A 24,597-nucleotide genomic window follows, 5' to 3' on the forward strand; every position below is an offset into this window, starting at 1 on the left:
GACCTGTGAAACCAATCTGAAGCCCATCTAACCTACAATATTCCATTCTTGTCCATATGCCTATCCAATGACCATTTAAATGCCATTACGTTGGTGCGTCTACTACTGCTGGAGGCAGTGCGTTACACACCCCTACTACTCCCTGAGTAAAGAAACTACCTCTGACATCTGTCCTATATCTATCACCCCTCAATTTAAAGCTATGTCCCCTCATGCTAACCATCACTATCCGAGGAAAAAGGCTCTCCCTGTCCACCCTATCTAACCTACTGATTATCTTATATGTCTCAATTAAGTCACCTCTCAACCTTCTATCTAATAAAAACAGCCTCAAGTCCCTCAGCCTTTCCTTGTAAGACCTTCCCTCAATACCAGGCAACATCCTGGTAAACCTCCTCTGAACCCTTGCCAAAGCTTCCACATCCTTCCTATAATGCGGTGACCAAAACTGTACGCAATACTCCAAATGTGGCCACACCAGAGTGTTGTACAGCTGCAGCATGATCTCATGGTTCTGAAACTCAATCCCTCTACCAATAAAAGCTAACACACCATTTGCCTTCTTAACAACCCTATCAACCTGGGTGGCAACTTTCAAGGGTCTGTGTACATGGACACTGAGATCTCTCTGCTCATCTACACTACCAAGAATCTTACCGTTAGCCCAATACTCTGCATTCCTGTTGCTCCTTCCAAAGCGACGCATCTCACACTTTTCTGAATTAAACTTCATTTGCCACCTCTCAGCCCAACTCTGCAACTTACCTATCTCTCTCTGTAACATCCTTCAGAACCTTCCACAACTTTAGTGTCATCCGCAAATTTGCTAACCCATCCTTCTACGCCCTCATCCAGGTCATTTATAAAAATGACAGAGCAGTGGCCCCAAAACAGATCTTTGCATACACCACTGGTATCTGAACTCCAGGATGAATGTTTCCCATCAACCACCACCTTCTGTTTTCTTTCAGCTAGCTAATGGGCAGCACGGTGGCACAGTGGTTAGCACTGCTGCCTCACAGCGCCAGAGAGCCGGGTTCAATTCCCGCCTCAGGCAACTGCCTGTGTGGAGTTTGCACATTCTCCCCGTGTCTGCGTGGGTTTCCTCCAGGTGCTCCCGGTTTCCTCCCACAATCCAAAGATGTGCAGGTTAGGATGAATTGGCCGTGCTAAATTGCCTGTAGTGTTAGGTGAAGGGGTAAAAGTAGGGGAATGGGTATGGGTGGGTTGCTCTTCGGAGGGTCAGTGTGGATTTGTTGGGCCGAAGGGCCTGTTTCCACACTTTAAGTAATCTAATCTAATTAATTTTGGATCCACCCTCAATCCTATGCGATCGTATTTTGTGCAATAGTCTACCGTGGGGAACTTTATCAAATGCCTTACTGAAATCTACGTACACCACATCAACTGCTTTTCCCTCATCCACCTGTTTGGTCACCTTCTTAAAGAACTCACTAAGGTTTGTGAGGCACGACCTACTCTTCACAAAACCGTGTTGACTATCCCTAATCAACTTATTCCTTTCTAGATGATTATAAATCCTATCTCTGATAACCCTTTCCAGCACTTTACCCACAACCGAAGTAAGGCTCGGTGCTTTCCCGAATCAACACTCTCCGTCTCGGTCAGTCACAAACCGGAGACTCTCATGAGAGGGAGGTGGGGGGGGGAGATGTGTTCAACCTCCTCAGGGAAGCTTTGAGGAGATCTCCAGGCACCTCCCCCTCACGGAGTCTCCTGCTGTGACTGGGTTCCTAGTCGATGTTGTTTTGGGGAGTCTGGTGTGAGATACACAATCAACACGACCCCCTCCCCTCCCCACGGAGCTGGTTGCAAGATGAGCTTCTTACTCTGTGTGTGGGTTGGGGGTGGCGGGGGGGGGGAGGTGGCGGTTGTGAGCTGGAATGAGAGAGGAAATACCATGTTCTATCCGCCCAATCACTGGGCTTTCATTCTGTTCTCTCTGTTTCTGGTTCAAAGCTGTTCCTCACTTGTACCTCTGGGTGATTCTGATGAAGGGTTAGTGAAGCGAACCATTCACTGTGTCTGTTTCCAGCACTCTCTGTTCTGACACTGTGTACCTGGTTAACCTCACATGGAGCACGAGCTCCCAGTCTCCCGATCTGGATGGACATGAGATGATTTGTTCTCACCTTCTCCTCCATTCTTTCCCCAGGAAGAGAAGATCAGGGAGAGGTTTGTTGCAGCTTTACAGACAGAGTTCGCTGGGAAAGGGGTGAAGTGTACAAGAGGCAAGTCAGCAACATCTGTCTGAGTGTCTACAGTTGTCATGTCCCTGTATATTTGTGTGTGTGTGTGTGTGTGTGTGTGTGTGCATGTCATGTCTGTGTGTGTCATGTCTGTGTGTGTCATGTCTCTATGTCTGTGCGTGTCATGTCTGTGTGTGTGTGTCGTGTGTGTGTCACGTGTGTGTGTGCGCGCGCATGCCATGTCTCTGTGTGTACGTGCCATGTCTCTCTGTGTGCGTGTCATGTCTCTGTGTGTCATGTGTGTGTCTTGTCTGTGTGTCATGTCTCTGTATATGTGAATGTGTGTATGTGTGTGCGTCTGTGTGTCTCTCTCTGTGTCTGTATGTCTGTGTGTCTGTCTCTGTGTGTGTGTCCCTGTGTGTGTCTGCCTGTGTGTGTGTCTCTGTGTGTCTGTGTGTGTGTGTGTCTGTGTGTGTGTATGTCTGTGTGTGTGTGTCTGTGTGTCTCTGTGTCTGTGTATGTGTGTGTCTGTATGTCTGTGTGTGTGTGTTTGTGTGTATGTTTGTGTGTGTGTGTGTGTCTGTGTGCGTGTCTGTGTGTGTGTGTGCCTGTGTGTGTGTATGTCTGTGTGTCTCTGTGTGTGTGTGTCTCTGTGTGTGTGTGTCTCTGTGTGTGTGTGTCTGTGTGTGTATATGTCTGTGTGTGTATATGTCTGTGTGTGTGTGTGTGTGTGTATGTCTGTGTGTCTCTGTGTGTGTGTGTCTGTGTATGTCTGTGTGTCTCTGTGTGTGTGTGTCTGTGTGTGTGTATGTCTGTGTGTGTGTGTGTCTCTGTGTGTGTGTATGTCTGTGTGTGTGTGTGTCTCTGTGTGTGTGTGTGTCTGTGTGTGTGTGTGTCTCTGTGTGTGTGTGTGTCTCTGTGTGTGTATGTCTGTGTGTGTGTGTCTGTCTGTGTGTGTGTCTGTCTGTGTGTGTGTCTGTCTGTGTGTGTATGTCTGTGTGTGTGTATCTCTGTGTGTGTGTATGTCTGTGTGTGTGTCTCTGTGTGTGTGTATGTCTGTGTGTGTGTCTCTGTGTGTGTGTGTCTGTGTGTGTGTGTCTCTGTGTGTGTGTGTATGTCTGTGTATGTCTGTGTGTGTATGTCTGTGTGTGTGTCTCTGTGTGTGTGTGTATGTCTGTGTATGTCTGTGTGTGTATGTCTGTGTGTGTGTCTCTGTGTGTGTGTGTGTCTCTGTGTGTGTATGTCTGTGTGTGTGTGTGTATGTCTGTGTGTGTATGTCTGTGTGTGTCTCTCTCTGTGTGTGTATGTCTGTGTGTGTATGTCTGTGTGTGTGTGTCTGTGTGTGTGTGTGCCTCTGTGTGTGTGTGTCTGTGTGTGTATGTCTGTGTGTGTCTCTCTCTGTGTGTGTATGTCTGTGTGTGTGTGTCTGTGTGTGTGTGTGCCTCTGTGTGTGTATGTCTGTGTGTGTATGTCTGTGTGTGTATGTCTGTGTGAGAGAGAGAGAGAAGCTTTGGCTCTGCACTTTATTCCTTTTGCCCATCTTCTCCCGGCCTGTGGCACTGCCTTCCATTGTGAACCTTGCCTTTTTACCAAACATTCAGAAGCTGTATTCCTTGTGGTTTGTGTTTACTTGGCATTTACAAAGTGGGATTAAGGGGTGAATCTGTAACCAATCAGCAATCTAAACTATAACCTGACGGAGATTGAGCAAGTTTGGTCTTCAGCCTCCTCAGAGTGAGAGCTGTCATGTCTGGGAATCGATGGGCAGCCCTCAATCTGATTAGAACAAAACTTTAAACTGTTTTCATCAAACAGCCTTGTTTACATCTCTGTCAGAGCAAAGGTTATTCATTTCTCAACACTGCGATCGCCTAGTAATGAAATGTAAGCAGCACGCAAAGCCACGTGCAAACAATATCAATCAACTAACACCCGAGATACAAGCACGTACACACACGTGGATGGACAAAGTGAGACACAGGCACACTCACAGGAACAAACAAACAAACACATGTACGTGTAAACACACACGTACATTCATATACACACACACTCATAGACGCTCACAAACACACACACACTCATACAGACACACACAGTTAGAGATAAATGCACACACACTCACGCATGTGCACCCACACATACAGTGTGAAGTCACCTTGAAGGCCTGACTTTCTCAATCTGGCCCCGTGTCTGAGATACAAACAAGGTGTGTTACACACGCACAGGGACTCTCACACAAGCAGACTCACTCAGACACACACACACACACACACACACACACAAACACACTCCATGTCTCTTGCTCAAACAGATGCACTTTCTGTCTCTCTCTCGCTCTCTCACACACACACAAGTCACTCACATACACACACACTCTCTCTCTCTCTCTCTCTCAAACAGACACACTCTCTGTCACTGTCTCACATACTCTCTTTCTGTCTGTCTCTCTCGCTCTCTGACACACACACTGTCTCTGTCTCTCACACACATGAACTCTCTCTCTCAAACACACACACACTCTCTCTCAAACAGACACACTGTCTGTCTGTCTCTCTTTCTCTCTCATTCACACACACACACACACACACACTCTCTTACGGCCACATACACACACAGGTACAGAATCAAGCAGAGACATTCACACTCAGATGCACATTAACACACACACCCACACAGACACACGTTTGCTCATATGTTCGGATGTATAAATACTAACACTCCCAGAGTAGCTACAGAGACAACATGCAAATAGCCCTGGGCACACTCCCTCTCACATGCACACACACACATAGAGTACACCAACATACACGTGTACACACACACGTACACACAGATGGTTGTGAATGAGGATAAGGAGTTGCTAACTCTGCAGGATTGTCCTTGATTCACGAGAGACCTGAAGATTCATCTCCAAGGCAACGGCAGGAGGGAGAAGCAAGAATGATACAAAAACAAAGAGCAGCAATGCCTGGGGGAGTTCTCCACCACAGGACGTGGTTCAGGCCAAAACATCGCCTGTCTTCAAGAAGGAGTTAGACATAGTTCTTGGGGCTAAAAAGGATCAAAGGGGAGAAAGCAGGAACAGGGAACGGAGTTGGATGATCAGCCAGAATTGTATTGAAAAGGAGAGCAGGATTGGAGGGCTGAATGGCCTCCTCCAGCTTCTAGTTTCAATGTTTGTAACCATCCCTTGATTCCACTTCCACAATATGGTTCTCTCTCTCTCTGTCTCTGTCTCTGTCTCTCTGGTGGGGTTGTTGAGGGGAATAGCATTGGGGAACCTATGGGGGTACATAGTGAGGGGTCAGGATGACAGAATCCTTGTGTGGTGCAGGAACACCATTCAGGACCGGCAGTGCCTGTGCTGTAAAAACAGCCCCTTCCCCTAGCGAGCACAGCAGCTCCGGCTGGGAGAGCAGGAAACCTCCCTCGTTCCAGGATTCACTGTCCCTCTCTCCTCCAGGAGGAATGATCAGTTTCGATATCTTTCCCGAGGGCTGGGACAAACGGTACTGCCTGGATATCCTGGAGAAGGACGGGATACAAACCATCCACTTCTTTGGGAATGAGACTGAGCCGGTAAGAACTGACCAGAGGGTCAGGGAGTCGACCAGAGGGTCATGGGTTAACCTGAGGGTCAGAGAGCCGGATCAGGGCATTAACAAGAGGGTCAGAGGTTAACGAGAGGGTCAGGAAGTTAACAAGAGGTTCAGGAAGTTAAGAGGGTCAGAGGTTAACGAGAGGGTCAGAGGTTAACGAGAGGGTCAGAAATTAAGAAGTGGGTATTAGGTTAACCTGGGGATTCAGAGAGTTGGATCAGGGAGATAATGTGAGGGTCAGGGTTTAACGATAGGGTCAGAGGTTAATGAGAGAGTCAGTGTGTTTACAAAAGGGTCAGTATGTTAATGAGAGGGTCAGAGGGTTAGCAAAAGGGTCAGAGGTTAACGGGAGGGTCAGGGAGTTAACGAGGGGGTCAGGGGATGTTATGGGTTTGGATTTTAGTGAGGAAGTTTGTTTCTCGGAGTGGGAGGAGGGTGAATGAGGGTTTGGGAAGTGGGGGGGGAGGTGATGTTGTAGAGGGGGAGGGAGAGGGTGCTGATGTGGGGGAGGGAGGGTGGTGAGTGTCTGGGGCGGGGGAGGGTGGGTGGTGAGTGTCTGGGGGCGGGGGAGGGAGGGTGGTGAGTGTCTGGGGGCGGGGGAGGGAGGGTGGTGAGTGTCTGGGGGCGGGGGAGGGAGGGTGGTGAGTGTCTGGGGCGGGGGAGGGAGGGTGGTGAGTGTCTGGGGGTGGGGGAGGGTGGGTGGTCAGTGTCAGGGGGCGGGGGAGGGTGGGTGGTGAGTGTCTGGGGGCGGGGAGGGTGGTGAGTGTCTGGGGGCAGGGGAGGGAGGGTGGTGACTGTCTGGGGGTGGGGGAGGGTGGGTGGTGAGTGTCTGGGGGCGGGGGAGGGTGGGTGGTGAGTGGGGGTGGGGGAGGGAGGGTGGTGAGTGTCTGGGGGGCAGGGAAGGGAGGGTGGTGAGTGTCAGGGGGCGGGGAGGGTGGGTGGTCAGTGTCTGGGGGCGGGGGAGGGAGGGTGGTGAGTGTCTGGGGGTGGGGGAGGGTGGGTGGTGACTGTCTGGGGGCGGGGGAGGGAGGTGGTGAGTGTCTGGGGGGCAGGGAAGGGGGTGGTCAGTGTCAGGGGGCAGGGGAGGGTGGGTGGTGACTGTCTGGGGGCGGGGGAGGGAGGGTGGTGAGTGTCTGGGGGCGGGGGAGGGAGGGTGGTGAGTGTCTGGGGGCGGGGGAGGGAGGGTGGTGAGTGTCTGGGGGCGGGGGAGGGAGGGTGGTGAGTGTCTGGGGGCGGGGGAGGGTGGGTGGTGAGTGTCTGGGGGCGGGGGAGGGAGGTGGTGAGTGTCTGGGGGGCAGGGAAGGGGGGTGGTCAGTGTCAGGGGGCAGGGGAGGGAGGGTGGTGAGTGTCTGGGGGCGGGGGAGGGAGGGTGGTGAGTGTCTGGGGGCGGGGGAGGGAGGGTGGTGAGTGTCTGGGGGCGGGGGAGGGTGGGTGGTGAGTGTCTGGGGGCGGGGGAGGGAGGGTGGAGAGTGTCTGGGGGCGGGGGAGGGAGGGTGGTGAGTGTCTGGGGGCGGGGGAGGGAGGGTGGTGAGTGTCTGGGGGCGGGGGAGGGAGGGTGGTGAGTGTCTGGGGGCGGGGGAGGGTGGGTGGTGAGTGTCTGGGGGTTGGGGAGGGTGGGTGGTGAGTGTCTGGGGTGGGGGAGGGTGGGTGGTGACTGTCTGGGGGCGGGGGAGGGAGGGTGGTGAGTGTCTGGGGGCGGGGGAGGGTGGGTGGTGAGTGTCTGGGGGCGGGGGAGGGAGGGTGGTGAGTGTCTGGGGGCGGGGGAGGGTGGGTGGTGAGTGTCTGGGGCGGGGGAGGGAGGGTGGTGACTGTCTGGGGGCGGGGGAGGGTGGGTGGTGAGTGTCTGGGAGCGGGGGAGGGTGGGTGGTGACTGTCTGGGGGCGGGGGAGGGAGGGTGGTGAGTGTCTGGGGCGGGGGAGGGAGGGTGGTGACTGTCTGGGGGCGGGGGAGGGAGGGTGGTGAGTGTCTGGGGCGGGGGAGGGTGGGTGGTGAGTGTCTGGGGCGGGGGAGGGTGGGTGGTGAGTGTCTGGGGGTGGGGGAGGGTGGGTGGTGAGTGTCTGGGGCGGGGGAGGGTGGGTGGTGAGTGTCTGGGGCGGGGGAGGGTGGGTGGTGAGTGTCTGGGGGCGGGGGAGGGTGGGTGGTGAGTGGGGGTGGGGGAGGGAGGGTGGTGAGTGTCTGGGGCGGGGGAGGGAGGGTGGTGAGTGTCTGGGGGTGGGGGAGGGAGGGTGGTGAGTGTCTGGGGCGGGGGAGGGAGGGTGGTGAGTGTCTGGGGGTGGGGGAGGGAGGGTGGTGAGTGGGGGTGGGGGAGGGAGGGTGGTGAGTGTCTGGGGCGGGGGAGGGAGGGTGGTGAGTGTCTGGGGGTGGGGGAGGGAGGGTGGTGAGTGTCTGGGGCGGGGGAGGGAGGGTGGTGAGTGTCTGGGGGCGGGGGAGGGTGGGTGGTGAGTGTCTGGGGCGGGGGAGGGAGGGTGGTGAGTGGGGGTGGGGGAGGGAGGGTGGTTACTGTCAGGTGCTGGTGCTGGTGATGAGGGCTCACAGGCTGAAGACCTGTGTCCAATGCCCAGCTCCACTGGCAGCGAGGGCACCAGAGACATGGGGCTTTGGGAATGAGGAGCACAGTCTGAGATTTGGATAGAAACAGTAACAGCTGGAACCTGATGTTCTCACCAGTCACCATCGCCCAGGTCAAACCCTGTCTCTTCAGGGGCGTGTGTGAGAGAAAAGTGTGTGCGTGAGAGAAAGGTGAGTGTGTGTGAGAGAGAAAGGTGAGTGTGTGTGTGAGAGAAAAGTGAGTGTGTGTCTGAGAGAAAGGTGAGTGTGTGTGTGTGAGAGAAAGGTGAGTGTGTGTGTGAGAGAAAAGTGTGTGTGTGAGAAAGGTGTGTGTGAGAAAGGTGTGTGTGAGAAAGGTGTGTGTGTGTGAGAAAGGTGAGTGTGTGTGTGTGAGAGAGAGAAAGGTGAGTATGTGTGTGAGAGAAAGGTGTGTGTGTGTGAGAGAGAGAAAGGTGAGTATGTGTGTGAGAGAGGTGAGTGTGTGTATGAGAAAGGTGAATGTGTGTGTGAGAAAGGTGAGTGTGTGTGTGAGAGAAAGGTGAGTGTGTGTGTGTGTGAGAGAAAGGTGAATGTGTGAGAGAAAGGTGAGTGTGTGTGTGTGAGAGAAAGGTGAATGTGTGAGAGAAAGGTGAATGTGTGTGTGAGAAAGGTGTGTGTGAGAACGATGAGTGTGTGTGAGAGAACGGTGAGTGTGTGTGAGAGAACGGTGTGTGTGAGAGAGAGAAAGGTGAGTGTGTGTATGTGAAAACAGTGAGTGTGTGTGAGAGAGAGAAAGGTGAGTGTGTGTGAGAGAAAGGTGAGTGTGTGTGAGAGAGAGAAAGGTGAGTGTGTGTGTGAGAAAGGTGTGTGTGTGTGAGAAAGGTGTGTGTGTGTGAGAAAGGTGAGTGTGTGTGTGTGTGTGAGAAAGGTGAATGTGTGTGAGAGAAAGGTGAATGTGTGTGTGTGAGAGAGAAAGGTGAGTGTGTGTGTGAGAAAGGTGTGTGTGTGAGAAAGATGTGTGTGTGTGAGAAAGGTGAGTGTTTGTGAGAAAGGTGAGTGTGTGTGAGAAAGGTGAGTGTTTGTGAGAAAGGTGAGTGTTTGTGAGAGAAAGGTGAGTGTGTGTGAGAGAAAGGTGAGTGTGTGTGTGTGAGAGAAAGGTGAGTGTGTATGTGTATGAGAGAAAGGTGAATGTGTGTGAGAAAGGTGAGTGTGTGTGTGAGAAAGGTGTGTGTGTGAGAGAGAGAAAGGTGAGTGTGTGTGTGTGAGAGAGAAAGGTGAGTGTGTGTGAGAGAAAGGTGAGTGTGTGTGTGTGAGAGAAAGGTGAGTGTGTGTGTGAGAGAGGCGAGTGTGTGTATGAGAAAGGTGAATGTGTGTGTGTGTGAGAGAAAGGTGAGTGTGTATGTGAGAGAGAAATGTGTGTGAGAGAAAGATGAGTGTGTATGTGTGAGAGAAATGTGTGTGTGGGAGAGAAAGGTGAGTGTGTATGTGTGTGAGAGAAAGGTGAGTGTGTGAGAGAGAAAGGTGTGTGTATGTGTGTGAGAGAAAGGTGAATGTGTGAGAGAAAGGTGAATGTGTGTGAGAAAGGTGTGTGTGTGAGAGAGAGAAAGGTGAATGTGTGTGAGAGAGAAAGGTGAATGTGTGTGTGTGAGAGAAAGGTGAGTGTGTATGTGTGTGAGAGAAAGGTGAATGTGTGTGAGAAAGGTGTGTGTGTGTGTGAGAGAGAACGGTGAGAGTGTGTGTGTGATAGAGAGAAAGATGAGTGTGTGTGTGTGTGAGAAAGGGGAGTGTGTGTGAGAGAGAGAAAGGTGTGTGTTGTGTGTATGAGAAAGGTGTGTGTTGTGTGTATGAGAAAGGTGTGTGTATGAGAAAGGTGTGTGTATGAGAAAGGTGAGTGTGTGTGAGAGAAAGGTGTGTGTGTGTGAGAAAGGTGAGTGAGTGTGTGAGAAAGGTGAGTGAGTGTGTGAGAAAGGTGTGTGTGTGAGAGAGAAAGGTGAGTGTGTGTGTGTGAGAGAGAAAGGTGATTGTGTGTATGTGAGAAAGGTGTGTGTGTGTGTGTGTGTGAGAGAGAGGTGAGTGTGTGAGTCTGAGAGAAAGGTGAGTCTGTGTGTGAGAAAGGTGAGTGTGTGTGTGAGAGAAAGGTGAGTGTGTGTGAGAGAAAGGTGAGTGAGTGTGTGAGAGAGAAAGGTGAGTGTGTGTGTGAAAAAGGTGTGTGTGTGTGTGTGTGTGAAACAGGTGAGTGTGTGTGTGAGAAAAGTGTGTGTGTGTGTGTGAGAAAGGGGAGTGTGTGTGTGAGAGAGAGGTGAGTGTGTGTGTCTGAGAGAAAGGTGAGTGTGTGTGAGAGAAAGGTGAGTGTGTGTGAGAGAAAGGTGTGTTTGTGAGAAGATGAGTGTGTGTGTGAGAAAGAGAAAGGTGAGTGTGTGTGAGAAAGGTGAGTGTGTGTGTGAGAGAAAGGTGAGTGTGTGTGAGAGAAAGGTGTGTTTGTGAGAAAGATGAGTGTGTGTGTGAGAAAGAGAAAGGTGAGTGTGTGTGAGAGAAAGGTGTGTGTGTGTGAGAAAGGTGAGTGAGTGTGTGAGAAAGGTGAGTGAGTGTGTGAGAAAGGTGTGTGTGTGAGAGAGAAAGGTGAGTGTGTGTGTGTGAGAGAGAAAGGTGAGTGTGTGTGTGTGAGAGAGAAAGGTGATTGTGTGTATGTGAGAAAGGTGTGTGTGTGTGTGTGTGAGAGAGGTGAGTGTGTGAGTCTGAGAGAAAGGTGAGTCTGTGTGTGAGAAAGGTGAGTGTGTGTGTGAGAGAAAGGTGAGTGTGTGTGAGAGAAAGGTGAGTGAGTGTGTGAGAGAGAAAGGTGAGTGTGTGTGTGAAAAAGGTGTGTGTGTGTGTGTGTGTGAAACAGGTGAGTGTGTGTGTGAGAAAAGTGTGTGTGTGTGTGTGAGAAAGGTGTGTGTGTGTGAGAAAGGGGAGTGTGTGTGTGAGAGAGAGGTGAGTGTGTGTGTCTGAGAGAAAGGTGAGTGTGTGTGAGAGAAAGGTGAGTGTGTGTGAGAGAAAGGTGTGTTTGTGAGAAGATGAGTGTGTGTGTGAGAAAGAGAAAGGTGAGTGTGTGTGAGAAAGGTGAGTGTGTGTGTGAGAGAAAGGTGAGTGTGTGTGAGAAAGGTGAGTGTGTGTGTGAGAGAAAGGTGAGTGTGTGTGAGAGAAAGGTGTGTTTGTGAGAAAGATGAGTGTGTGTGTGAGAAAGAGAAAGGTGAGTGTGTGTGAGAAAGGTGAGTGTGAGTGTGTGTGAGAGAGAAAGATGTGTGTGAGAAAAAGGTGAATGTGTGTGAGAGAAAGGTGAATGTGTGTATGACAAAGGTGAGTGAGTGTGCGAGAGAAAGGTGAGTGAGTGTGTGAGAGAGAAAGGTGAGTGTGTGAGAGAGAAAGGTGTGTGTGTGAGAAAGATGTGTGTGTGTGAGAGAGAGAGAGGTGTGTGTGTGTGTCTGAGAGAAAGGTGAGTGTGTGTGTGAGAAAGGTGAGTGTGTGTGAGAAAGGTGAGTGTGTGTGTGAGAAAGGTGAGTGTGTGTGTGAGAGAGAAAGGTGAGTGTGTGTGTGAGAGAGAAAGGTGAGTGTGTGTGAGAAAGGTGAGTGTGAGTGTGTGTGAGAGAAAAAGGTGTGTGTGTGTGAGAGAAAAAGGTGAATGTGTGTGTGAGAGAAAGGTGAATGTGTGTGAGAGAAATGTGTGTATGTGTGTGTGAGAAAGGTGAATGTGTGTGTGAGAAAGGTGAATGTGTGTGTGAGAAAGGTGTGAGTGTGAAAGAGAGAGAAAGGTGAGTGTTGTGTATGAAAGGTGAATGTGTGTGAGAGAAAGGTGAGTGTGTATGTGTGAGAGAAATGTGTGTGTGTGATAGAAGGGTGAATGTGTGTGAGAGAAAGGTGAATGAGTGTGTGAGAAAGGTGTGTGTGAGAGAGAGAAAGGTGAGTGTGTGTGAGAGAAAGGTGAGTGTGTGTGTGTGTGAGAAAGGTGTGTGTATGAGAGAGAGAAAGGTGAGTGTGTGTGAGAGAAAGGTGAGTGTGTGTGTGAGAGAAAGGTGAGTGTGTGTGTGAGAACGGTGAGTATGTGTGTGTGAGAGAGAGGTGTGTGTGAGAGAGAGGTGTGTGTGAGAGAGAGAAAGGTGTGTGTGTGTGTGAGAGAGAGGTGTGTGTGTGTGTGTGTGTGAAAGGTAAGTGTGTGTGTGAGAGAGAAAGGTGAGTGTGTGTGTGTGAGAAAAGTGTGTCAGAGAAAGGTGAGTGTGTGTGTGAGAAAGGTGAGTGTGTGTGAGAGAAAGGTGAGTGTGTGCGAGAGAAAGGCGAGTGTGTGCGAGAGAAAGGTGAGTGTGTGTGTGAAAGGTGTATGTGTGTGAGAGAACGGTGAGTGTGTGTGTGTGAGAGAACGGTGAGTGTGTGTGAGAAAAGTGAGTGTGTGAGGGAAGAGTGTGTGTATGTGTGAGAAAGGGGAGTGTGTGTGTGAGAGAGAGAAAGGGGAGTGTGTGTGTGTGAGAGAGAAAGGTGTGTGTGAGAAAGGTGAGTGTGTTATGTGTGTGAGAAAGGTGAGTGAGTGTGTGTGAGAGAACGGTGTGTGTGCCTGAAAGGTGAGTGTGTGTGAGTGAGAAAGGTGAGTGTGTGTGGAAGAAAGGTGAGTGTGTGTGTGAGAAAAGTGAGTGTGTGTGAGAGAGAAAGTTGAGTGTGTGTGTGAGAAAGGTGAGTGTGTGTGTGAGAAAGGTGAGTGTGTGTGTGAGAGAGAGAGGTGAGTGTGTGTGTGTGAGAAAGGTGTGTGTGTGAGAGAAAGATGAGTGTGTGTGTGTGAGAGAAAATTGAGTGTGTGTGAGAGAAAGGTGAGTGGGTGTGTGTGTGAGAGAAAGGTGAGTGGGTGTGTGTGTGAGAGAAAGGTGAGTGTGTGTGTGAGAGAAAGGTGAGTGTGTGTGTGAGAAAGGCGAGTGTGTGTGTGAGAGAGAAAGGTGAGTGTGTGTGAGAAAGGTGAGTGTGAGTGTGTGTGTGAGAAAAAGGTGTGTGTGTGTGAGAGAAAAAGGTGAATGTGTGTGTGAGAGAAAGGTGAATGTGTGTGAGAGAAATGTGTGTATGTGTGTGTGAGAAAGGTGAATGTGTGTGTGAGAAAGGTGAATGTGTGTGTGAGAAAGGTGTGAGTGTGAAAGAGAGAGAAAGGTGAGTGTTGTGTATGAAAGGTGAATGTGTGTGAGAGAAAGGTGAGTGTGTATGTGTGAGAGAAATGTGTGTGTGTGATAGAAGGGTGAATGTGTGTGAGAGAAAGGTGAATGAGTGTGTGAGAAAGGTGTGTGTGAGAGAGAGAGAAAGGTGAGTGTGTGTGAGAGAAAGGTGAGTGTGTGTGTGTGTGTGAGAAAGGTGTGTGTATGAGAGAGAGAAAGGTGAGTGTGTGTGAGAGAAAGGTGAGTGTGTGTGTGTGAGAGAAAGGTGAGTGTGTGTGTGAGAACGGTGAGTATGTGTGTGTGAGAGAGAGGTGTGTGTGTGAGAGAGAGGTGTGTGTGAGAGAGAGAAAGGTGTGTGTGTGTGTGAGAGAGAGGTGTGTGTGTGTGTGAAAGGTGAGTGTGTGTGAGAGAGAGAAAGGTGAGTGTGTGTGTGTGAGAAAAGTGTGTCAGAGAAAGGTGAGTGTGTGTGTGAGAAAGGTGAGTGTGTGTGAGAGAAAGGTGAGTGTGTGCGAGAGAAAGGCGAGTGTGTGCGAGAGAAAGGTGAGTGTGTGTGTGAAAGGTGTATGTGTGTGAGAGAACGGTGAGTGTGTGTGTGTGAGAGAACGGTGAGTGTGTGTGAGAAAAGTGAGTGTGTGAGGGAAGAGTGTGTGTATGTGTGAGAAAGGGGAGTGTGTGTGTGAGAGAGAGAAAGGGGAGTGTGTGTGTGTGAGAGAGAAAGGTGTGTGTTGTGTGTGAGAAAGGTGAGTGTGTTATGTGTGTGAGAAAGGTGAGTGAGTGTGTGTGAGAGAACGGTGTGTGTGCCTGAAAGGTGAGTGTGTGTGAGTGAGAAAGGTGAGTGAGTGTGGAAGAAAGGTGAGTGTGTGTGTGAGAAAAGTGAGTGTGTGTGAGAGAGAAAGGTGAGTGTGTGTGTGAGAAAGGTGAGTGTGTGTGTGAGAAAGGTGAGTGTGTGTGTGAGAGAGAGAGGTGAGTGTGTGTGTGTGTGAGAAAGGTGTGTGTGTGAGAAAGATGAGTGTGTGTGTGTGAGAGAGAAAGGTGTGTGTGTGAGTGTGTTGTGAGAGAGAAAGGCGAGTGTGTGTGAGAGAAAGGCGAGTGTGTGTGAGAGAAAGGCGAGTGTGTGTGAGAGAAAAGTGAGTGTGTGTGAGAGAAAGGTGATTGGGTGTGTGTGTGAGAGAAAGGTGAGTGGGTGTGTGTGTGAGAGAAAGGTGAGTGTGTGTGTGAGAGAAAGGTGAGTGTGTGTGAGAGAAAGGTGAGTGTGTGTGAGAGAACGGTGAGTGTGTGTGAGAGAAAGGCGAGTGTGTGTGTGAGAGAAAAGTGAGTGTGTGAGAGAAAAAGGTGAGTGTGTGTGAGAAAGGTGTGTGTGTGAGAGAGAGAAAGGTGAGTGTGTGTGTGTGTGAGAGAGAAAGGTGTGTGTGTGTGTGTGTGCAAGAGAGGTGTGTGTGTGTGTGTGAAAGGTGAGTGTGTGTGTGAGAGAGAAAGGTGAGTGTGTGTATGTGAAAACAGTGAGTGTGTGTGTGAGAGATAAAGGTGAGTGTGTGTGAGAGAAAGGTGAGTGTGTGTGAGAGAGAGAAAGGTGAGTGTGTGTGTGAGAAAGGTGTGTGTGTGTGAGAAAGGTGTGTGTGTGTGAGAAAGGTGTGTGTGTGTGTGAGAAAGGTGAATGTGTGTGAGAGAAAGGTGAATGTGTGTGTGTGTGAGAGAGAAAGGTGAGTGTGTGTGTGAGAAAGGTGTGTGTGTGTGAGAAAGATGTGTGTGTGAGAAAGGTGAGTGTTTGTGAGAAAGGTGAGTGTTTGTGAGAAAGGTGTGTGTGTGTGAGAGAGAAAGGTGAGTGTGTGTGTGTGAGAGAAAGGTGAGTGTGTATGTGTATGAGAGAAAGGTGAATGCGTGTGAGAAAGGTGAATGTGTGTGAGAAAGGTGAATGTGTGTGAGAAAGGTGTGTGTGTGAGAGAGAGAAAGGTGAGTGTGTGTGTGAGAGAGAGAAAGGTGAGTGTGTGTGAGAGAGAGGTGAGTGTGTGTGTGTGTGAGAGAAAGGTGAGTGTGTGTGTGAGAGAGGCGAGTGTGTGTATGAGAAAGGTGAATGTGTGTGTGTGAGAGAAAGGTGAATGTGTGTGTGTGAGAGAAAGGTGAGTGTGTATGTGAGAGAGAAATGTGTGTGAGAGAAAGTTGAGTGTGTATGTGTGAGAGAAATGTGTGTGTGGGAGAGAAAGGTGAGTGTGTATGTGTGTGAGAGAAAGGTGAGTGTGTGAGAGAGAAAGGTGTGTGTATGTGTGTGAGAGAAAGGTGAATGTGTGTGAGAAAGGTGTGTGTGTGAGAGAGAGAAAGGTGAATGTGTGTGAGAGAGAAAGGTGAATGTGTGTGTGTGAGAGAAAGGTGAGTGTGTATGTGTGTGAGAGAAAGGTGAATGTGTGTGAGAAAGGTGTGTGTGTGTGAGAGAGAACGGTGAGAGTGTGTGTGTGATAGAGAGAAAGATGAGTGTGTGTGTGTGAAAGGTGAGTGTGTGAGGGAAGAGTGTGTGTGTGAGAAAGGGGAGTGTGTGTATGTGTGAGAAAGGGGAGTGTGTGTGAGAGAGAGAAGGGTGTGTGTTGTGTGTATGAGAAAGGTGTGTGTTGTGTGTATGAGAAAGGTGTGTGTATGAGAAAGGTGTGTGTATGAGAAAGGTGAGTGTGTGTGTGTGAGAGAAAGGTGAGTGTGTGTGAGAGAAAGGTGTGTGTGTGTGAGAAAGGTGAGTGAGTGTGTGAGAAAGGTGAGTGAGTGTGTGAGAAAGGTGTGTGTGTGAGAGAGAAAGGTGAGTGTGTGTGTGTGTGAGAGAGAAAGGTGATTGTGTGTATGTGAGAAAGGTGTGTGTGTGTGTGAGAGAGGTGAGTGTGTGAGTCTGTGTGTGAGAAAGGTGAGTGTGTGTGTGAGAGAAAGGTGAGTGTGAGAGAGAGAAAGGTGAGTGTGTGTGTGAAAAAGGTGTGTGTGTGTGTGTGAGACAGGTGAGTGTGTGTGTGAGAAAGGTGAGTGAGTGTGTGTGAGAGAAAGGTGTGTTTGTGAGAAAGATGAGTGTGTGTGTGAGAAAGGTGAGTGTGTGTGTGTGAGAGAAAGGTGAGTGTGTGTGTGTGAGAGAAAGGTGTGTTTGTGAGAAAGATGAGTGTGTGTGTGAGAAAGAGAAAGGTGAGTGTGTGTGAGAAAGGTGTGAGTGTGTGTGAGAGAGAAAGGTGTGTGTGTGTGAGAAAAAGGTGAATGTGTGTGTGAGAAAGGTGTGTGTGTGTGAGAAAGGTGAGTGTGTGTGTGAGAAAGGTGAATGTGTGTGTGTGAGATAGGTGAATGTGTGTATGACAAAGGTGAGTGAGTGTGTGAGAGAAAGGTGAGTGAGTGTGTGAGAGAAAGGTGAGTGAGTGTGTGAGAGAGAAAGGTGAGTGTGTGAGAGAGAAAGGTGTGTGTGTGAGAAAGGTGTGTGTGTGTGAGAGAGAGAGAGGCGTGTGTGTGTGTGTCTGAGAGAAAGGTGAGTGTGTGTGTGTGAGAAAGGTGAGTGTGTGTATGACAAAGGTGAGTGAGTGTGTGAGAGAAAGGTGAGTGAGTGTGTGAGAGAGAAAGGTGAGTGTGTGAGAGAGAAAGGTGTGTGTGTGTGTGTGAGAGAGAGGTGTGTGTGTGTCTGAGAGAAAGGTGAGTGTGTGTGTGTGAGAAAGGTGAGTGTGTGTGAGAAAGGTGAGTGTGTGTGTGAGAAAGGTGAGTATGTGTGTGAGAAAGAAAGGTGAGTGTGTGTGTGTGTGAGAGAGAAAGGTGAGTGTGTGTGAGAAAGGTGAGTGTGAGTGTGTGTGAGAGAAAAAGGTGTGTGTGTGAGAGAAAAAGGTGAATGTGTGTGAGAGAAATGTGTGTATGTGTGTGTGAGAAAGGTGAATGTGTGTGTGAGAAAGGTGAATGTGTGTGTGAGAAAGGTGAATGTGTGTGTGAGAAAGGTGTGAGTGTGAAAGAGAGAGAAAGGTGAGTGTGTGTGAGAGAAAGGTGAGTGTGTGTGTGAGAGAAAGGTGAGTGTGTGTGAGAGAAAGGTGAGTATGTGTGTGTGAGAGAGAGGTGTGTGTGTGTGAGAGAGAAAGGTGAGTGTGTGTGAGAGAGAATGGTGAGTGTGTGTGTGTGAGAGAGAGAAAGGTGTGTGTGAGAAAGGTGAATGTGTGTGTGAGAAAGGTGAATGTGTGTGAGAGAAAGGTGAGTGTGTATGTGTGAGAGAAATGTGTGTGTGTGTGATAGAAGGGTGAATGTGTGTGAGAGAAAGGTGAATGTGTGTGTGAGAAAGGTGTGTGTGAGAGAGAGAGAAAGGTGAATGTGTGTGAGAGAAAGGTGAGTGTGTGTGTGTGTGAGAGAAAGGTGTGTGTATGAGAGAGAGAAAGGTCAGTGTGTGTGAGAGAAAGGTGAGTGTGTGTGTGAGAGAAAGGTGAGTGTGTGTGTGAGAACGGTGAGTATGTGTGTGTGAGAGAGAGGTGTGTGTGTGTGAGAGAGAAAGGTGAGTGTGTGTGAGAGAGAATGGTGAGTGTGTGTGTGTGAGAGAGAGAAATGTGTGTGTGTGTTTGTGAGAGAGAGAGGTGTGTGTGTGTGTGAAAGGTGAGTGTGTGTGTGAGAGAGAAAGGTGAGTGTGTGTGTGTGAGAAAAGTGTGTCAGAGAAAGGTGAGTGTGTGTGTGAGAAAGGTGAGTGTGTGTGAGAGAAAGGCGAGTGTGTGCAAGAGAAAGGCGAGTGTGTGCGAGAGAAAGGTGAGTGTGTGTGTGAAAGGTGTATGTGTGTGAGAGAACGGTGAGTGTGTGTGTGTGTGTGAGAGAACGGTGAGTGTGTGTGTGAGAAAAGTGAGTGTGAGGGAAGAGTGTGTGTATGTGTGAGAAAGGGGAGTGTGTGTGTGAGAGAGAGAAAGGGGAGTGTGTGTGTGTGTGAGAGAGAGGTGTGTGTGTGTCTGAGAGAAAGGTGAGTGTGTGTGTGTGAGAGAAAGGTGAGTGTGTGTGTGAGAAAGGTGAGTGTGTGTGTGAGAAAGGTGAGTGTGTGTGAGAGAGAATGGTGTGTGTGTGTGTGTGTGAGAGAGAAAGGTGAGTGTGTGTGAGAAAGGTGAGTGTGAGTGTGTGTGAGAGAAAAAGGTGTGTGTGTGTGAGAGAAAAAGGTGAATGTGTGTGTGAGAGAAAGGTGAATGTGTGTGAGAGAAATGTGTGTATGTGTGTGTGAGAAAGGTGAATGTGTGTGTGAGAAAGGTGAATGTGTGTGTGAGAAAGGTGTGAGTGTGAAAGAGAGAGAAAGGTGAGTGTTGTGTATGAAAGGTGAATGTGTGTGAGAGAAAGGTGAGTGTGTATGTGTGAGAGAAATGTGTGTGTGTGTGATAGAAGGGTGAATGTATGTGAGAGAAAGGTGAATGTGTGTGTGAGAAAGGTGCGTGTGAGAGAGAGAGAAAGGTGAGTGTGTTTGAGAGAAAGGTGAGTGTGTGTGTGTGTGTGAGAAAGGTGTGTGTATGAGAGAGAGAAAGGTGAGTGTGTGTGTGAGAAAGGTGAGTGTGTGTGAGAGAAAGGTGAGTGTGTGCGAGAGAAAGGCGAGTGTGTGCGAGAGAAAGGTGAGTGTGTGTGTGAAAGGTGTATGTGTGTGAGAGAACGGTGAGTGTGTGTGTGTGAGAGAACGGTGAGTGTGTGTGAGAAAAGTGAGTGTGTGAGGGAAGAGTGTGTGTATGGGTGAGAAAGGGGAGTGTGTGTGTGAGAGAGAGAAAGGGGAGTGTGTGTGTGTGAGAGAGAAAGGTGTGTGTTGTGTGTGAGAAAGGTGAGAGTGTTGTGTGTGTGAGAAAGGTGAGTGAGTGTGTGTGAGAGAACGGTGTGTGTGCCTGAAAGGTGAGTGTGTGTGAGTGAGAAAGGTGAGTGTGTGTGGAAGAAAGGTGAGTGTGTGTGTGAGAAAAGTGAGTGTGTGTGTGAGAGAGAAAGTTGAGTGTGTGTGTGAGAAAGGTGAGTGTGTGTGTGAGAAAGGTGAGTGTGTGTGTGAGAGAGAGGTGAGTGTGTGTGTGTGAGAAAGGTGTGTGTGTGAGAGAAAGATGAGTGTGTGTGTGTGTGAGAGAAAGGTGTGTGTGTGAGTGTGTTGTGAGAGAGAAAGGTGAGTGTGTGTGAGAGAAAGGCGAGTGTCTGTGAGAGAAAGGCGAGTGTGTGTGAGAGAAAAGTGAGTGTGTGTGAGAGAAAGGTGAGTGTGTGTGTGAGAGAAAGATGAGTGGGTGTGTGTGTGAGAGAAAGGTGAGTGTGTGTGTGAGAGAAAGGTGAGTGTGTGTGAGAGAAAGGCGAGTGTGTGTGTGAGAGAAAAGTGAGTGTGTGAGAGAAAAAGGTGTGTGTGTGTGAGAGAAAAAGGTGAATGTGTGTGAGAAAGGTGTGTGTGTGTGAGAGAGAAAGGTGAGTGTGTGTGTGTGTGAGAGAGAAAGGTGTGTGTGTGTGCAAGAGAGGTGTGTGTGTGTGTGAAAGGTGAGTGTGTGTGTGAGAGAGAAAGGTGAGTGTGTGTGTGAGAAAAGTGTATGTCAGAGAAAGGTGTGTGAGAAAGGGGAGGGTGTGTGTGAGAATGATGAGTGTGTGTGTGTGAGAAAGGTGAGTGTGTGTGTGAGAGAACGGTGAGTGTGTGTGTGTGAGAACGGTGAGTGTGTGAGGGAAGTGTGTGTGTATGTGTGAGAAAGGGGAGTGTGTGTGTGAGAGAGAGAAAGGTGTGTGTTGTGTGTGAGAAAGGTGAGTGTGTTGTGTGTGTGAGAAAGGAGAGTGTGTGTGTGAGAGAACGGTGAGTGTGTGTGTCTGAGAGAAAGGTGAGTGTATGTGAGTGAGAAAGGTGAGTGAGTGTGTGTGGAAGAAAGGTGAGTGTGTGTGAGAGAAAGGTGTGTGTGTGAGAGAAAGGTGATACTGTGTGTGTGTGAGAAAGGAGATTGTGTGTATGTGAGAAAGGTGAGTGTATGAGAGAACGGCGAGTGTGTGTGTGTGAGAGAGGCGAGTGTGTGTGTCTGAGAGAAGGGTGAATGTGAGTGTGTGAGAAAGGTGAGTGTGTGTGAGAGAAAGGTGTGTGTGTGTGTGAGAGAAAGGTGAGTGTGTGTGTGTGTGAGAAAGGTAAGTGTGTGTGAGAGAAAGGTGAGTGTGTGAGAGAAAGGGGAGGGTGTGTGTGTGAGAGAAAGGTGATTGTGTGTATGTGAGAACGGCGAGTGTGTGTGAGAGAACGGCGAGTGTGAGTGTGTGAGGGAAGTGTGTGTGTATGTATGAGAAAGGGGAGTGTGTGTGTGAGAGAGAGAAAGGTGTGTGTTGTGTGTGAGAAAGGTGAGTGTGTTGTGTGTGTGAGAAAGGAGAGTGTGTGTGTGAGAGAACGGTGAGTGTGTGTGTCTGAGAGAAAGGTGAGTGTATGTGAGTGAGAAAGGTGAGTGAGTGTGTGTGGAAGAAAGGTGAGTGTGTGTGAGAGAAAGGTGTGTGTGTGAGAGAAAGGTGATACTGTGTGTGTGTGTGAGAAAGGAGATTGTGTGTATGTGAGAAAGGTGAGTGTGTGTGAGAACGGCGAGTGTGTGTGTGTGTGAGAGAAGGGTGAATGTGAGTGTCTGAGAAAGGTGAGTGTGTGTGAGAGAAAGGTGTGTGTGTGTGAGAGAAAGGTGTGTGTGTGTGAGAAAAGTGTGTGTGTGAGAGAAAGGTGTATGTGTGTGAGAGAAAGGTGAGTGTGTGTGGGAGAGAAAGGTGAGTGTGTGTGTGGGAAAGGTGTGTGTGTGTGTGTGAGAAAGGTCGGTGTGTGTGTGTGAGAAAGGTGTGTGTGTGTGAGACAAAGGTGAGTGTGTGTGTGAGACAAAGGTGAGTGTGTGTGTGAGACAAAGGTGAGTGTGTGTGTGAGAGAAAGGTGAGTGTGTGTGAGAAAGAAAGGTGAGTGTGTTGTGAGAGAGAAAGGTGTTTGTTGTGTGTGAGAAAGGTGAGTGTGTTGTGTGTGAGAAAGGTGAATGTGTTGTGTGTGAAAGGTGTCTGTTGTGTGTGAGAAAGGTGAGTGTGTGTGTGTGAGAGAAAGGTGAGTGTATGTGTGTGAGAAAGGTGAGTGTGTGTGAGGGAAGAGTGTGCGTGTGTGTGTGTGAGAAAGGTGAGTGTGTGTGTGAGAGAAACGTCAATGTGTTGTGTGTGAGAAAGGTGAGTGTGTGTTGTGTGTGAGAAAGGTGAGTGTGTGTATGAGAAAGGTGAGTGTGTGTGTCTGAGAGAAAGGTGAGTGTGTGTGTGAGGGAAGTGTGTGTGCATGAGAAAGGTGTGTGTATGTGAGATAGGTGAGTGTGAGTGTGTGTGAGAGAGAAAGGTGTGTGTGTGTGAGAGAAAGATGTGTGTGTGAGAAATGTGAGTGTGTGTGTGAGAGAAAGGTGAGTATGTTGTGTGAGAGAAAGGTGAGTGTGTCTGTGAGAAAGGTGAGTGGGTGTGTGTGTGAGAAAGGTGAGTGTGTGTGTGTGAGCGGAAGGTGAGTGTGAGTGTGTGTGTCAAAGAAAGGTGTGTGTGTGTGAGAGACTGAAAGGTGAGTGTGTGTGTGAAAAAGGTGGTATGTGTGAGAAAGGTGTGTGTGTGTGTGTGAGAATGGTGAGTGTGAGTGTGTGTGAGAACGGTGAGTGTGTGTGTGTGAGAACGGTGTGTGTGTGTGAGAGAGAAAGATGAGTGTGAGTGTGTGAGAGAAAGGTGAGTGTGTGTGAGAAAGGTGAGTGTGAGTGTGTGTGAGAACGGTGAGTGTGTGTGTGTGAGAACGGTGAGTGTATGTGTGACAGAGAAAGGTGAGTGTGAGTGTGTGAGAGAGAAAGGTGTGTGTGTGTGAGAGAAAGATGAGTCTGTGTGTGAGAGAGAGAAAGGTGTGTGTGTGTGAGAGAGGAAGATGAGTGTGTGTGTGTGAGAGAGAAAGGTGAGTGTGTGTGTGTGTGTGAGAGAAAGGTGAGTGTGTGTGTGAGAGAGGGAAAGGTGAGTGTGTGTGTGTGAAAGATGAGTGTATGTGAGAAAGATGAGTGTGAGTATGTGTGCGAGAGAAAGGTGTGTGTGAGAGAGAGAAAGGTGAGTGTGTGTGTGAGAGGTGAGTGTGTGTGTGAGAGAGAAAGGTGAGTGTGTGTATGTGAGAAAGGTGAGTGTGTGTATGTGAGAAAGGTGAGTGTGTGTGAGAACGGCGAGTGTGTGTGTGAGAGAGGTGAGTGTGTTTGAGAAAGGTGAGTGTGTGTGTCTGAGAGAAAGGTGTGTGTGTGTGTGTGAGGAAAGAGTGTGTGTGAGAAAGGTGAGTGTGTGAAAGGTGAGTGTGAGTGTGTGAGAGTAAAGTGTCTGTTGTGTGTGAGAAAGGTGAGTGTGTGTGTGTGAGATAGGTGAGTGTGTGTGAGAGAGAAAGGTGAGTGTGTTGTGAGAGAGAAAGGTGTGTGTGTGTGAGAGAAAGATGTGTGTGTGAGAAATGTGAGTGTGTGTGAGAGAAAGGTGAGTATGTTGTGTGAGAGAAAGGTGAGTGTGTCTGTGAGAAAGGTGAGTGGGTGTGTGTGTGAGAAAGGTGTGTGTGTGTGAGCGGAAGGTGAGTGTGAGTGTGTGTGTCAAAGAAAGGTGTGTGTGTGTGAGAGAGTGAAAGGTGAGTGTGTGTGTGAAAAAGGTGGTGTGTGTGAGAAAGGTGTGTGTGTGAAAGATGAGTGTGAGTGTGAGAAAGGTGAGTGTGAGTGTGTGTGAGAACGGTGAGTGTGAGTGTGTGTGAGAATGGTGAGTGTGTGTATGTGAGAACGGTGTGTGTGTGTGAGAGAGAAAGATGAGTGTGAGTGTGTGAGAAAGGTGAGTGTGAGTGTGTGTGAGAACGGTGAGTGTGTGTGTGTGAGAACGGTGTGTGTGTGTGAGAGAGAAAGATGAGTGTGAGTGTGTGAGAGAAAGGTGAGTGTGTGTGAGAAAGGTGAGTGTGAGTGTGTGTGAGAGAAAGGTGAGTGTGAGTGTGTGTGAGAACGGTGAGTGTGTGTGTGTGAGAACGGTGAGTGTGTGTGTGTGAGAACGGTGAAAGGTGAGTGTGAGTGTGTGAGAGAGAAAGGTGTGTGTGTGTGAGAGAAAGATGAGTCTGTGTGTGAGAGAGAGAAAGGTGTGTGTGTGTGAGAGAGGAAGATGAGTGTGTGTGTGAGAGAGAAAGGTGAGTGTGTGTGTGAGAGAGGGAAAGGTGAGTGTGTGTGTGTGAAAGATGAGTGTATGTGAGAAAGATGAGTGTGAGTATGTGTGCGAGAGAAAGGTGTGTGTGAGAGAGAGAAAGGTGAGTGTGTGTGTGAGAGGTGAGTGTGTGTGTGAGAGAGAAAGGTGATTGTGTGTATGTGAGAAAGGTGAGTGTGTGTATGTGAGAAAGGTGAGTGTGTGTGAGAACGGCGAGTGTGTGTGTGAGAGGTGAGTGTGTTTGAGAAAGGTGAGTGTGTGTGTCTGAGAGAAAGGTGTGTGTGTGTGTGAGGAAAGAGTGTGTGTGAGAAAGGTGAGTGTGTGAAAGGTGAGTGTGAGTGTGTGAGAGTAAAGTGTCTGTTGTGTGTGAGAAAGGTGAGTGTGTGTGTGTGAGATAGGTGAGTGTGTGTGAGAGAGAAAGGTGAGTGTGTGTGAGAGAGAAAGGTGAGTGTGTGTGTGAAAGAAAGGTGAGTGTGTTGTGAGAGAGAAAGGTGTGTGTTGTGTGTGAGAAAGGTGAGTGTGTGTGAGAGAAAGGTGAGTGTGTGTGAGAGAGAAAGGTGAGTGTGTGTGTGAGAGAAAGGTGAGTGTGTGTGTGTGAGAAAGGTGAGTGTGTGTGAGAGAAAGGTGAGTGTGTGTGTGAGAGAATGGTGAGGGTGTGTGTGTGAGAGAAAGGTGAGTGTGTGTGTGAGAACGGCGAGTGTGTGTGTGTGAGAACGGCGAGAGTGTGTGTGTGAGAACGGCGAGAGTGTGTGTGTGAGAACGGCGAGTGTGTTTACGAGAGAACGGCGAGTGTGTTTGAGAAAGGAGAGTGTGTGTGAGAGAAAGGTGAGTGTGTGTGTGAGAGAAAGGTGAGTGTGTGTGTGAGAGAAAGGTGAGTGTGTGTGTATGTGAGAGAACGGTGAATGTGTTGTGTGTGAGAGAAAGGTGAGTGTGTGTGAGAACGGTGAGTGTGTGTGTGTGTGTGAGAACGGTGAGTGTGTGTGTGAGAACGGTGAGTGTGTA

General features: G+C 49.4%; 1 protein-coding gene across 1 annotated transcript in view; it reads left to right on the forward strand.

The window, feature by feature from the left end:
• The window catches only part of LOC122542026 (phosphomannomutase 1-like), a 59,560-nt gene that overhangs the window by 12,587 nt on the left and 22,376 nt on the right, over positions 1-24,597 (forward strand). The window contains exons 6-7 of the mRNA XM_087978349.1: positions 2,177-2,252; positions 5,677-5,792. Of these exons, the coding sequence (XP_087834475.1) occupies positions 2,177-2,252; positions 5,677-5,792 (192 nt within the window). The remainder of the gene's footprint in view (positions 1-2,176; positions 2,253-5,676; positions 5,793-24,597) is intronic.

The sequence above is a fragment of the Chiloscyllium plagiosum genome, unplaced genomic scaffold, assembly GCF_037043375.1.
Source record: "Chiloscyllium plagiosum isolate Xiang-an unplaced genomic scaffold, Cpla_swu_hap1 HiC_scaffold_33, whole genome shotgun sequence".
Classification (NCBI taxonomy): Eukaryota; Metazoa; Chordata; class Chondrichthyes; order Orectolobiformes; family Hemiscylliidae; genus Chiloscyllium; species Chiloscyllium plagiosum.